A 13,967-nucleotide genomic window follows, 5' to 3' on the forward strand; every position below is an offset into this window, starting at 1 on the left:
AAATTCTAATGTTTGGCTGGAATATTCCTGTTCCAGTGTCGTCTCATATGTGCACAGAAACACTAACATTCCCTGCAAGTATGTGTGTAGTGTGACATCCTACATCCAGTGTTTTATCTCTGGAACTGTGTCAGTCTGCAGGTCTACGAGGGTGTCCCCTAGTGGTGACACTGCGACGAGACGACCCAGAGTGTGAAACCACCCCGGTGTAAAACAGATCAGTTCCATCAGATCCCCCCAGATAAAGGTAATTTCACAGATAACAGTGAATCTATAATGTGAAGTAAAATGCAAATTAAATCCCCCCACCAATTTTACCCTGAAGAGTAGATTTATAATTTTCTTATGCTATACTGTATCTCACTTTAAACGGAGCTCCATCTTTTCCAGAATGATAAGCCGGAGCCGAGTGTTTCATAGCTTTTATCTAACTAGATGATCTGTGCTTTCACAAACTGCAATAAGAAAATAGGACCTCCAACTCCCAAAAATTAAATAAATACTGCGAGCATTTTTGCAGTTAAACTGCTTTTAAATGAACAATAAGAAAGCAAAAGAATCTGTACACTTCCTGTGAGCTTTGGTGGCGCTTTTAAAGAGAAAAAGTCCAGAAAAATGATCCCATTGGTCTCTTCCAGCAGTCTGAGTGGCAGGACAGACAAAAGTGCAGAGGAAAACAGGAAATAAGGAAGCTTTTAGACCTAATTGACAATATGTCATTGGCAGTAAACATTACAGCACATCTAAGTATCAATTCAGGGCACTGAAATAAAGTGTGCACTGAATTTGTTGTTATAGAGTACTCCTCTGAAGCTGTTAATTGCAGAGGGGAAGTGTCTGAAAGCTCCCTCGTGCACAACCTGCAGTTGCAGTTTACAGACACATCTCACAGAGAGTCTCAGCTAAGGTGCCTTTTGTGAGTAGAAGCTTCTCTTAATGCCACTGGGACTGAAAGCAGGCATTTACAGGTCCCTAAAAAGGAAGTGAATCACATAATGTGGCTTAGCAGAAATAAAGAAGGAAGTGGGAATCTGATAATTTAACACATCTATTAGCATTTCAGCTAAGTCAAGTGACCAGGAGGCCTCAGCCACGGCTAATGACGAGCACATTACTCTACCTTCATTTAACCAACAGAAAAGAGGTGGGAAGAGTTGCTTTTGTGTTCTCTAAATACTGTTTCTTCATCCCCCGGGTATTTAGGAACCTTATCATAAAAATATCCCACTGCACCCACAATCTGTAGATAGCATTCAGCAGTGGGAAACCAAGAGGGACAGCTTAGTGAAAATAAAAACAGAGCGCCGTGCAGAGAGCTGAGCCTCTCAAGAGATAATGGAGGCTGCAGATTTATCCGAGCACCGCACACAGAGGCTTGAAACGAAGGGGGACCAGGAGATGCCTGCGAGCCGCGTCTTTAAGAAACCCACTTACCTGAACATTTATGGAAGCAGAAGACACCAGCACAATTCACAGAGTAATACAGCGAGGACCCGGCATTGTTAACAATAGTTAGTCTAAAAGAAAAGTTTCCATCTCCATTTCCATTGTGGCTAGCTGGTGAATAATCTGCCTGTTAGTGGGGGAGATTTTCTACATATTGAGGCCTATATGATGGCATACCTGTTTTAGTTAAAGGGCTGGAAAACAGCTGCTGCAGAAGTTTGTTCTCTGATGTTCGCAGGACCACGACGATGTCCGCAGGGAGAGTGTCTCTGTTCTTCTCCAAAAATCCATGCACGTTGTACATTACCTGTTCAGTAGGACATAAGACATACACACAAAAACAATTTAAATATTATTCACATTTTAGTCAGGCAGTCTGGTCTGTCTGTCAAAGCAAACCAGACCATCAGCGACAAGACTGATTATTTCTATATAGTTATTTTGAAACCTGAAAATGCTGCTGGGGGGGAGGTGTCAGACGAAGCGATAAACTGCATGCTGCCTTTGTTTACATTTTCAGGGGCAAAAAATTTTAAGTGAGTGATACATATGACCGTTAAAGAAAGTATATATTTTTTTAAACAACCACTTATGCATGTATAGGACAAAATCAGCAAAAAGATGAGAGATGTGGCTTTGTCCACAGGGGGCGCCAAAATACACACAAACCAAAAGTTCCTCACAGGAGCTTTAAAGATATAACCTCGAAGATTTTCATGTCAATAAATGTCTGTTAAGTCACTATCTATCGCTGAATGAGGTAACACAATGGTGATTGAGCCTATGGCCCACTGATGAAAGCCTTTGCATTTGCAGTATATAGTATTATTACAGACAGGGTGTCTGTGGCAACATTCGCAGAAAAAATCACAAGCGGCGCCCAGTTAGTGACGCGTTCTCCATCACGCAGCAGTGGTTGGTCTGCCAGAGAGGGTAGGCGGAGCTAAGCGGCTGCTTTTCCGATCTCTGCAAGTGTTGCGAGTAAACAGTAATCTACAATGGCTGAACAAACAAAGAAAAGATCGGTGACTACAGATACAACTCCAAAAATAAGTGAAAATCCAAAGAAAAACAGACAAATTCGACGCTCAGATGAAGGAAAACGACCGTCAGCGAGGAAAATCAAGAGTTACAACCGTAACAAAGGGAGCCAACCAACCGTGGAAGTCTGGTTATCTCGGATGTATGCGCCTGCAACTGCCTTTTATCACCATTATGTGTCGCCAAATAGAATGAAACTGAGATCTTTGAGTTTATCACTAACTAATTAATCATAACCCAGTAATTCAAATTTAAACAGTATTTGAATTCTCTCGCAGCTGATTTACCTACAAATTGTTCTGAAAATTGTGGATTTTTAAAAAATCTCATGTTCTGCCAGCTATATAATCATTGTGCAAAGCATATTACTTTATAGAAATACATAAAGTAAGTAGAATTTAACTTTTTTGTGAACATTCAGCTAAATCACCACTCTTATGACACCAACGAACAAGGCAGGAAGTTATTGTTGTTCAGATCAAAGACTAATTTCTTACATTTCCTGCATAATGCTGAATCCCAAAACAAAGCTCCATGCGTTTTGGTATCCAGAAGTACTTGCAGCGCAGATTGTCTTCAAACTTGTCTGTAAGCAAGAAAGGTACAAAAAAAGCATTAAATAGAACAGTTAGGAAAGTTTGACATTGTTTCAACCTCGTGGCAAGAGCTGCAGTTGCATTCCAAAAAGCAGTGACCCTTGACCTTCATTCTTTCATAGTTTTAGTTTGTTTGGTGTCCGAGCATGTTGCATGAGCAGCTCCGGTCTTACCCACTAAGGTCTGGTCAGTGGCCTGAGGGAAGCGGCTCTCCTCGTCCAGCAGCGACAGCAGACCCATGGGCTTCTGCAGGAACATGTCCAGGATGGGCCTGTTGTCCTCGTACTCCACCAGGCTGGCATCCACCCCCTCGCTCTGGTATTCCATCTAATTAAAAGCAGTGAATGTCGCATAATCTAGTTAATGATTTCTCTAAATGACCCAATTAAAAAATCTTGGCTAAATATGATTTGTGTATGTGTGTGGGGGAAAAACAGTTTCTAATCAACAAAACCAAACAGCTGCAGCCGGCTGAGAGTGTCTCTGACTGAAGTTTACAGCATAATAGAGTCTTTTACTGAATGCATAAAACAGAGCAGCTCTGAACTAACAAATAGAGCCACTTACTTATTCATAATTTATTTCACTTTGCAAATAACCCAGAGTCAAATCATATTATTGCATCTATTAAATTTCAGATCAAAAAGTTGTTTTAAATATATATTTTACTAATAAAGTGGAACCAATGGATCTAAACCGTCCTCATGTTTAAGTCATTAACTCAGAATAATCAGTTTCTTTGTGCAGCGGGACTGAAGACATCTACACCACATAAAAATCCCTTTCCACAGAGCTGCAGCCCTTCATCGGGGGCAGCTCGCTCTGGTTTGTGGAAGAGAAACTTTTCAACAGGCCGTATTTCAATGATCACTGCTGTAATTAAAGTATGAGGGGTAAATGTAGCTTTGAATTACAGTTCTGTTCCTGGAGAGTGAAGGAAAATGTAAATTAATAAGCAGGGAGTATTATCAGATTTTATTACACGGCTGTGTTAACACTTGATTCTGATTGGTTAATCACAGCATTCTGAAGTCTGTTATTTCCCGACAACAGACCGTTGCTATGAAGAACAGACCGTTGCTAGGGATGCGGCTCTAATCACACAATCTGGAGGGCTAACTGTAATCATATCAATCCGCTGAAAGAAGTCCGGTAAATTTGATGTTGGTCTGTTAACACAGGGAAAAAAGAAAAGAGACAAAAACAGCGGAGAGAAAGCTTTATAGGCTAAAAGATGCAAAAACTGTAGGCTACGACAGAGAGATCTACAACACTGAAGACAGGACATGAAGTAAACATTAAACAAAACACAGTGTGGGATACGATGGTGTTTAAAGAATGGAAAAGAAAATGTCAACAGACTCTGACAGTGACAAGAGAGAAAACCAATCAAGTGCTGTGCTGACTCCTGTGGTCCCGTTAATTGTGTCTGACTTCACTAGCAGTGAAAATGTTTCCATTTAATGTGAGTAAAAACAGCTAGCTTAGCTCATTTTAATGTGAGTAAAACAGCTAGCTTAGCTCATATTAATGTGAGTAAAACAGCTAGTTTAGTTCATATTAATGCGAGTAAAACAGCTAGCTTAGCTCATTTTAATGTGATTAAAACAGCTAGCTTAGCTCATATTAATGCGAGTAAAACAGCTAGCTTAGCTCACTTTAATGTGATTAAAACAGCTAGCTTAGCTCATATTAATGTGAGTAAAACAGCTAGGTTAGCTCATTTTAATGTGAGTAAAACAGCTAGCTTAGCTCACTTTAATGTGATTAAAACAGCTAGCTTAGCTCATATTAATGTGAGTAAAACAGCTAGGTTAGCTCATTTTAATGTGAGTAAAACAGCTAGCTTAGCTCACTTTAATGTGATTAAAACAGCTAGCTTAGCTCATTTAAATGTGAGTAAAACAGCTAGCTTAGCTCATTTTAATGTGACTAATATTAGCTAGGTTAGCTCATTTTAAGAAGGCTAGGGTTAACCGTTGCTATGGACTCAGCTCTAAATGTGAGTTTAACAGACTATTTTTAAATGGAAAACAGACATAATTTCATATTTAAATTAATAAAATCATTTCCAAATCAAACATTTGTGTAAATTCCTGATTTCATATAGATATAGCTGTGTAAAAAGCAGGATGATATGTAGTGAGCAGGTTGTTATCGCGGAGGAACCCCTTCAGGGTGAGACAAGACCACAACCTGCTCACTATACATTATCCCTTATGTTTGACATCCTGCCTGTTAGAATTATCTTGTTTGTATGTTATTCAGTGTATTCTTCTGTTCATGTATGCATTTAAATGTAAAGCAGGTTGTTTCTTTTAGAAGGATGGTGGCCACGTTGAAGCAACAAAATGCTTCTTGATTAATGTCTATCAACTTCCATCAAGGATAATAATAAACTGTTTTGTACTTCAGGGTAAACAACTCCATTAAATCAATTAAGAGAATCATTTAGTGTTCCACAACAGTATAAACAAACCTTTACACAGCCTGGCTAAAAGCATTTCTTTCCTAATGGATGTGATAACACAAATAATATTAACATGACTCATTTATGTACCCTTGTTTTACAGGGAATTTGTTTTTCAGCGTCAATTTATAAATGCATTTATACAAAGCATGTAACAGTGAAAACTTCAGTATCTCTGTGTTTTTAACTTACCTGTTCAAGGGCAAATATGTGCTGGTTGAAGTAAAACTGGATCTGCTCGTTTGCGATGTTGATGCACAGTTGCTCAAATGAATTCTTTGTGAAGTTTTCAAATCCAAAGATGTCCAGGATTCCCACATTCATGCCGCTCTCTGCGGCACTTCAAAGGAGGAAAAGGGGACAAACAAACTTATTCTTCTATGCAACGAGCAATGAGCAAATCCCCAGCAGTCATATTAATTGATAAAACTTTAATGATAATCCCAGTTCAACCCAAATACAGAATCTGGTCCGGACTGCCACAAAAACATCAGTTTTCAAAAAGTCGGAGCTGCTTAAATGGTTTTATTTCAGCCTCTATTGATTTAACCTCCAGTCATTTTCAATATCTGCACAAACAATTCTCATTTCTACAACACAGCGTGAAGACCCTGCATTTTATATTCAGTGCTTGGAGCTGCTACTTCTCATCATCAGTCATAACCCACTGTATGTAGAGGTCACCTTTAGTCTGTGCTACGCGGTTATTAATGGCAATAAGGAAACAGCAAAGATGACTGGAATGTAGACAGGAACTCTGGCTTTTGTACATCTCTGAGAGACAACTCCTTGACAGTCGACGCTCATATTTATGAAGGAATTCTTGTGGATCAATGAACAGCCTCTTTGCAGTCTCTCTGAAGTCTTTTTAATCATCTGAATATTATTTTCTCTGCACGCAACTCTGTATCAAAAATTTATTAAAAGTGTTTTTTTATTCGCTCTCCTTTTACTTGTCTTGTGCTTGCCCATTGATATTCTCCTCTGCATGTTTGCATCTACCTCTACAGACTTCCACAAAGGTCATCAGAGCTTGGCAGAGACTCTGCCTGATCACTCGAGATAATCAAAGAGGAGAGGGTAACATCGAACGTCCGCGCAGATGTCCATCACCAGCGAACACTCACCATATATTCATGTCAGGCTGCAGCAAGGAGTTGATGCGGTTGACTATCCAGCTGAAGAGGCGGCCGTACAAGGCCTTGGACATGGCGTCTCGGACGTCGGTGGCTTTGTCCACCGTGTTCGTGCGGATGATGGTCTCGCCTCTGGTGACCACGCACTGGGAGGTCAGCGCCTCCTGCAGCTCCTCCGGGCCGATGCTGAGGAGAGACGCAGCTGAGAGGAAGACGAGAAAGTTAATCAGTCTGATAATCAAGAGCTCATCTGCCTTTAGGATTAGCATAATTTTACTCTGGGTGTCTTTACATTTGTTATGTAAATAGGAAGGGGTACTGTGCTTGTATATATTATGCTTTCATGCACACAGGAATTCTGTTATGGCTGATTCATTGTATATTTTAGGCCTATATGACAGCTGATATGCTGTTGCCTTTATAAGTTATATAAACATAAACATAAAAAACAAAAAACAGGGCCCTGTGAACACATTTCTCTTAAAGCTTTCATCCAGAAATCTTCCCCCTGCAGAGAAGAAGGTGATTTCACTCAAAGGTGCACTCCTTAAATCATCACACATAGAGGGAATAAAACATAAAATAGCCTCCTTTTTAAAAAAAAATCTCATCTAAACCACAAATAATCTCCAGGGAGACCATTAAAGCTACCTGTTTCTCTGGCTTAAAGGAGAGTGTTGCTAAGTATTACAGCACACACTGCCCAAATAGATCTCACCGTTCTCTAAGGCCTCTGCGTTAGGCACTTCGCTCTTATCAGTCTGGTGTTGGGATGTGATGGAAGCAAATTCAATGTTGCCGGTGTTCAAAATGGCTGAGAGAATTCTGTAAACAGAGTTGACCTCCTAAAAAAAAAAATACAGATATCAAATATGTTAAATGATCCACAACCACATACGTATTTATATACGGTTATTTCATATATTTGAAATAGTTTTCAAGTACCTCTTCCGTAAAGCCGATGTTTCGGAAACACTCCTGAATCGCGTCAAAGTGCTCCGTGTACAGTTTGCTGGAGATGATGTCTTGCACCACTTTGCGGTGCTGACTGTCAATATACCTGCAGATGCACATTTTGACAATGGGTGTTTATTTCCAGGATGGGAAGGAGTACTACAAATATGTCAATATTAGCTGCTATGCTAACCTGGGAGGAGTCTTGTCTGGCAGCCTGTACGTCTTCAGCTTGTCTTGGTGGTAAAGACCAGCGTACATGTAATAAAATATGTGGAAGTTTTTCTCCCCCCTGAAAGAAAACAAACATTATTAAGAATAACATCAAAGGGAAGCCAAGTCACACCGAGTCTGAGGAGCACATACGTAGCCTGCTTGATGACCCTCGACTTCTCCAGCAGGTACTCGGATATCTTGGCCCCGATGACCGCTCCAGTGGGAGTGAACTTCATCTCCAGGTATTTCCCGAAGCGGCTGGAGTTGTCATTGATGGCCGTACAAGCGTTTCCAAAGGCCTCTACGAGGGGGTTCACCTGCAAGATCTTCTCACGCAGCGTCCGATTGTTTGCCTAAGAGCATCGATATGTTTCTTTAGAAATAGCTTAGAGTTCATGCAGTATTCAGCACTCGTAGATTTAATGAGGGAGGGAGAATAAAGACACTGCTGCTATACCTTTCCCAAGAAGGTTAGATGTTGAACAATCAAATGAGCGCTCTCTGTTTTCCCCGCACCGCTCTCCCCGCTGATTATGATACACTGAAACAAAGGGAAACAAATCAACTGAATAACACATCAAGCAAGGAATATTTACATTATATTACACACTTTCTTCCCTCACAAAACTAGGTACAGGTCATATAAATCATATATTCAAGTCAGAACAGGAAAAGGAACAGGAAGAGCAAGATAAAATCTAAAGAGAACATCCCATCCCATTTTCATAAAACATAAATGTTGTCAATTTCAAAGTCAAATTTAAATGTTTCCACTCATTAAATGACGTAGGTGTAGAATACCTGGTCTTTGCAGAAAGTCACCATGCATTGGTAGGCTGCATCTGCAGTAGCAAAGATGTGAGGAGGGTTGTCAGCCCGCTTCACACCGTGGTACAGCTTAGAGAACTACAAGAAGGCAAAAACAGTTTTACCAATAAAATCAACCTGGATTCATTTTTCTATCCATATATCATTGAAATTCACATTTTCACCTATTTAATTTTGCATGTTAGCATGCTAACAATTGCTAATGAGCACTACACAAAGAGCACAATTTAGGCTGATGGGAATAGTTTGGCAGGTATTTGGTCATAAACAAAAGTATGGAACAAACTGACACCTGATGTGACCTGATTATGGGACTAGATTAGGATCATGAGTTACAGTAATATTTGAAAGAATCATGAATATTTTTACCCAATTTCACCAAAATCAAACATAAATTTATTGTGATATTTTGCTCAAAACAAAGAACCTCACAGGGGATGTGAGAAAGGGGATCAAACTATATAGAATTCAAACTTTGGGGAATATTAAAATCTGTACAAAATTCATAACGATTTATTTAATAGTTTTGAGGTTTTTTGTCCTGGACGAGGTGAAGGTGGTGACCAATTGACCAGCCTGTCATCGGTCCTAGAGCCACGGTGCTAGCATTGCTAAACAAATGATTAAACTTAAGTGTGTGAGAGAGTATTTTAAAGTCTGATTTTAAGGTAGATTTTTGCTGCTAAATAACAAGCCTTATACATACAGTTGAGCTAAGCTAGGGCCAGCGGCATGCTTGTGACTGGTCCGTGACCAACCTGGGGAGAGTAGATGCTGAGATTCTGGAAAGGATTGAGGGCGATGAGGATGTCACCAACATACGTGTACACCTGCAGCTCATCATACCTCTTCTGGAGATGGCTGATTATTTTCTCCTGTGAAGAAAAAAAACGTCAAGAACATTGTACCTTGCACCGATCAATGCACGATGAGATAAACACATTAAATCTTACCTCATCTAAGAACTCCAGGTTTACCAGATCATCATCGGGACAGCTCTCTATTATGAGGGTTTTACGAGTATTGATCCGGTCGTGCCTGTATAAAAGCCAAGGACATGATAATGCCTCAGAAAGCTGTAAAGCGACCACCGAATGAGAAACAGTGGTTTGACTGTGTGGATGTAAGACCCAGTCACTTCCAAGGTTTGTGTGAAGCCCTTAAAGCTCTCCCAGGGGACACATCTCCCATTATCACAGGCCGGGATTGCACTTCATCTGTGTTTTGACCTATCACTCTACAATGAGCCCCAGCGGGCAGAGGTCAACACTGAGCCAGCTGGCTCTAAGGGACTGTGGAAATCCTCTGGGGACACCAGAGAGTGTGTGAAAGAGAGCATGAGAGAGCGGCGCCTGTGAGTGCCTCCTGCTTTATGTGCCTATACATGTGAGTAAATATGCACAGTTGGCTTCAATGTACATTTAACAATCAGCCATTTATATTAAATCTAAAGAATAAAGTTAGAGATATATTATGTGTTATTGTCATCAAATCCCAATAAACATTAAAACCAACACTGACTAAGTGAAGCTGCACAGGTAAATGTTGATATAATACGAACATTTGTAGCGACTATTGATGAAACCCTAGCTTAAAGCTAGCTTATGTAAACAGGAAGTCACTGTAGCATCACAAACTGAGGCATAACTGTAAAGAAAAACAGCCTTACGGAGTCTTATTATAAAATATATATTAGAGCTAATATATTATATTATATACATTAAAGCTAATACTCAGTTTTTCGTATTTTCAAACATAAAAAGATGGAGAATTATGTTGAATTACTAGTATTTGTGTAGATAAGAATGAGTGGGAGATATCCTTGCTAATCTAACCATACATTTTTTGTGCTTTAGTCTCAATTTAATCTAAATAGTTATTAATATTTTCTTGTTTTGTGTATCAAACACTGTTGGGTCAAAAAAGTCATACTTTATATGACCTCCTTTACTATTCAATCGCAACTGATGTACATTAACAAGCTAATGTTAGCTTAAACAGTTAGCTCACCTTGCTATCTAACAATCACATCTAGTAGTTACTCAGTCTAAATATTCAATATTAAATAAGCTCACAAGAGAACAAGTTCATGTGGAACAGCCTGTTTTAATGCACAGACCTATAAACAACCACTTATACTATAACTAAGGTGTGTTATTAATATGTTACACCTGTTTCCTGAGGGCTATTTTATATTAGTCCTCAGTTTAAAACAGTCTCACAACAAATGCACTATTTACTCCATTGTGGTCACGTTTTGTTAAGTCCTCAGCTGTTTTGTCACTTTTTTACACGTCTTTACTGCAGCAACATAGTTGTAAACCATCCTAAAGTATGTTTTTGTACAATACAAATGAATGAGCTAAGTGCCACAGAGCAGGGAAGTCAGAAAGAAGCGAATGATGGTCTCAGGAATGTTAGTTTTGTTCTTCTTGTGAACATTGTTGACAGTCATGAAAAATATAAAAGAAACAACCTTTAAATCAGAGGTACTACAAAGGCATACAAACTTTTTCTGGTGACTTCTCAACTCTCAAAACTGCAAAAACAATAAAATATCCTGTTCAGAAGCTGTATCTATATTCTATTATAATAAATAATCAATCATATCATGAAGGAAAATATTCAAGCTTCAGGTTAGGAATTGTTTCCTCCTCTGCCTTTGTTTTCATTCTGTATTCTGAATAAAGTGTAAATGCAGCAGCGCGGTAACAAAGTCTCGATATGTGGCCCCTCTAAAGTGAACACTCGTCATCAGACCTCTAGCCTCCACCTCTCGCCTGCTTTGAAGTAAATCACACTATTCCACCTACGGCAGCTACTTTTAACTCCTCTGTGTCTTTATTCTTATCTGGAGTCATTGTGTGCTGATCTGTGGCATGAGAGACTAAACCAGGCGAGCCCAGTTCTCGCCCTACAAGCTCCTAATCCCATTATCCACTTTCACTGTGGACAGGAATTCGGGATCAGGCTCAGACTCTGCACACTCTCTGGAGTAAACAGAGCTGGCACAACATCAACTCTCTCTGTCAAGGGCAGGTTCAGCGAACTCCTTTATAATGAAGATTAAGCTTTGCCATAGTCAGTATTTCTGCAGTAAATAACAGGAGGCTCTCTGATCTGTCATTGGCTGCAATGAGAGTGTCTCTGTGAACTATTTATCAAGACATATTAAGGAAAGAAATCTACACACTGTCTCTGCGTATGTTTCCACATACACTTAATACGTATAAAAGGGAACTTTAAGAGACACTGCTATTATAATCTATAATCTAATACTTAAAAAGGAAGCAGTATGGTTTAAATGTGGCTTATTTTCACAAGTAAATCCGTCTTGTGCAGAATATTTACTCCATCATTTGTTTAATCACACGGGTGGAGACGAGCTTTGCACTAAAGACCCACATAAAGAATGGTTTCCACATCCACTGGCCTAAATGGCATTTATTAATCTAAGGTTAGTCAGCACAATCACTCCTTCTGAATTAGTTACACTCCCCTAACTTCTCTTTAATCACACACTGTAATGTCCATTACTGGGGCTCATCATCATCTCAAGAGTGTAAGGAGATGAGAGCCTGCCCCCTACTGGACAGAAAATGTATCACCACTCGGTCAAAGCCCTTCAATGACAGCACACAAATAAAGCAACCAGTCATGTTATGGCAGCAATGGCATATTTAAAAGACAATATCATATGATAATAGTTGTTACTCACTTAGTTCTGGTTTTGCAGCCCACTTCCTGCTGCTCCTGGATGAGAACAGCCAACTGCTTTTGGAGAGCCACGTCTTTGCCGTGGGCCTGTTTGATGAAGGGATGCTCCAGGAGGTGGGTCACAGACGGACGAGCCTCGAAATCCTTTATCAGACACCTTGCAATCACAAAAAGAGAGGGAACGTCAAACACTGCACACGCATTATCTATAATTTTCGGAGTGAGTTAAAACACCTAAGGAGCAACCCTGCAATCACCTGAACATGGCAGAGAGCTAATTTGTCTGGATCAGCACTGGCAGATACTCACAGCAGCAGGTGTTTTTAAGTCTGGGTCACTAATCTGTCTCTCTCTGTCAGAGTATCACATGGTCGCTATCACCATGGCCCCAGAGTCCAAACAAGCTATAGCGGTCCTATCTGTGATGAGCAGTGTTTGCCAGTAGGTAACGTCAATTTGTGATGCAGGCCCGTGGCTGCAGTTCAGCATCAGTTAACTGCTGATACGAGTGGCTGCAAAATATTGACTGTACAGCAGCAATGAGTAGATTTTGCTTCTGACACTTTTGATGTATTGTGAGACACAAACTATGAAATTAGAAGGGTTGAACTTTCTACCTGAACTCAACAATGCATACATCAACAATCCACATTTGTTCAGCTAGTCTTTTAACGCCTGGATGTGTGCATGTGTGTGTGTGTGCAACAATTGCAGCAAGAGGCGAGATAGTAGAAAAACACCAATCTAATTCCCACCACCTAATCTAACCGAATTTCTGTTTCTTTTATCAGTTTGTTCGGCTCCGAGAGTTAATTCCATGAATTCATTAGCGTCAGGACATTAAGCAGAGGTTGCTGCTATTAGCAGGGCTGCGCTGCCGGGATGCCGAGCGGCAGACCACTTTGTCACAGGAGTCAGCTCTTTGGCTGCACAAGTGCAGACACTGGTGATGGATTTATTATCCCGAAAACAGCCCCCCTTCCTACCTCAGTTCCCCCTATACACACATGGACACACACACACACATAGGCCTGACAGGGCTGAAAAGGCTTCACAAACAGCCTGCAAAGCTTGATAACATTGTCCAGCCTCCCCACATTCTGGGCTTTGTTCAGATTATTTCTGATATGATATCACACAATCCATTAACGCAGATTAAAGAGCTGCAATCCAGAAAGTATCCCATGAAAACCATTGAAATAACACTTGTAAAAATGATAAAAACTAGCTTAACAACAATGCGTGTTAGCTAGTTTAAGAGGCAATATGTGTCGACTCTCCTAACCAATCAATAACAGCGTCACAAAAAAGGCCTTCGAGCAAGATGGTCTGTTTGTTTTTTCAATTACTCCTCTTCAGTTAATGCGTTTCAGTCCAACATAAATGTTAGCCAGAAACCGCCCACACAAATAGTCCTGTGAACAAATTGAATTTTATTTTCTCATTATGGTTCTAGGCTCACACACACCTCTGTGCGGTGTTATTAAGGTTGTATATTCTGAACAACCATTACAAGCCAGCCCCGGACATTATTAGCTCTGCACAGTGGAGGAAATGATAAGT

General features: G+C 40.1%; 1 protein-coding gene across 1 annotated transcript in view; it reads right to left on the bottom strand.

Annotated features, from left to right (window-relative positions):
* The window catches only part of myo3b (myosin IIIB), a 66,796-nt gene that overhangs the window by 35,035 nt on the left and 17,794 nt on the right, over window positions 1-13,967 (bottom strand). Inside the window, exons 10-23 of the mRNA XM_069663164.1 lie at window positions 12,406-12,561; window positions 9,641-9,725; window positions 9,446-9,562; window positions 8,661-8,765; window positions 8,317-8,400; window positions 8,010-8,212; window positions 7,837-7,935; window positions 7,635-7,749; window positions 7,408-7,534; window positions 6,681-6,891; window positions 5,746-5,893; window positions 3,257-3,410; window positions 2,985-3,073; window positions 1,624-1,753 (exon numbers count right to left, since the gene is read on the bottom strand). Coding sequence (XP_069519265.1) covers window positions 1,624-1,753; window positions 2,985-3,073; window positions 3,257-3,410; window positions 5,746-5,893; window positions 6,681-6,891; window positions 7,408-7,534; window positions 7,635-7,749; window positions 7,837-7,935; window positions 8,010-8,212; window positions 8,317-8,400; window positions 8,661-8,765; window positions 9,446-9,562; window positions 9,641-9,725; window positions 12,406-12,561 — 1,823 coding nt within the window. The remainder of the gene's footprint in view (window positions 1-1,623; window positions 1,754-2,984; window positions 3,074-3,256; window positions 3,411-5,745; window positions 5,894-6,680; window positions 6,892-7,407; window positions 7,535-7,634; window positions 7,750-7,836; window positions 7,936-8,009; window positions 8,213-8,316; window positions 8,401-8,660; window positions 8,766-9,445; window positions 9,563-9,640; window positions 9,726-12,405; window positions 12,562-13,967) is intronic.

Source organism: Semicossyphus pulcher, unplaced genomic scaffold (genome assembly GCF_022749685.1).
Source record: "Semicossyphus pulcher isolate SPU_LCO1_2020_fin unplaced genomic scaffold, fSemPul1.0.p SCAF_15, whole genome shotgun sequence".
In the NCBI taxonomy this organism is placed as follows: Eukaryota; Metazoa; Chordata; class Actinopteri; order Labriformes; family Labridae; genus Semicossyphus; species Semicossyphus pulcher.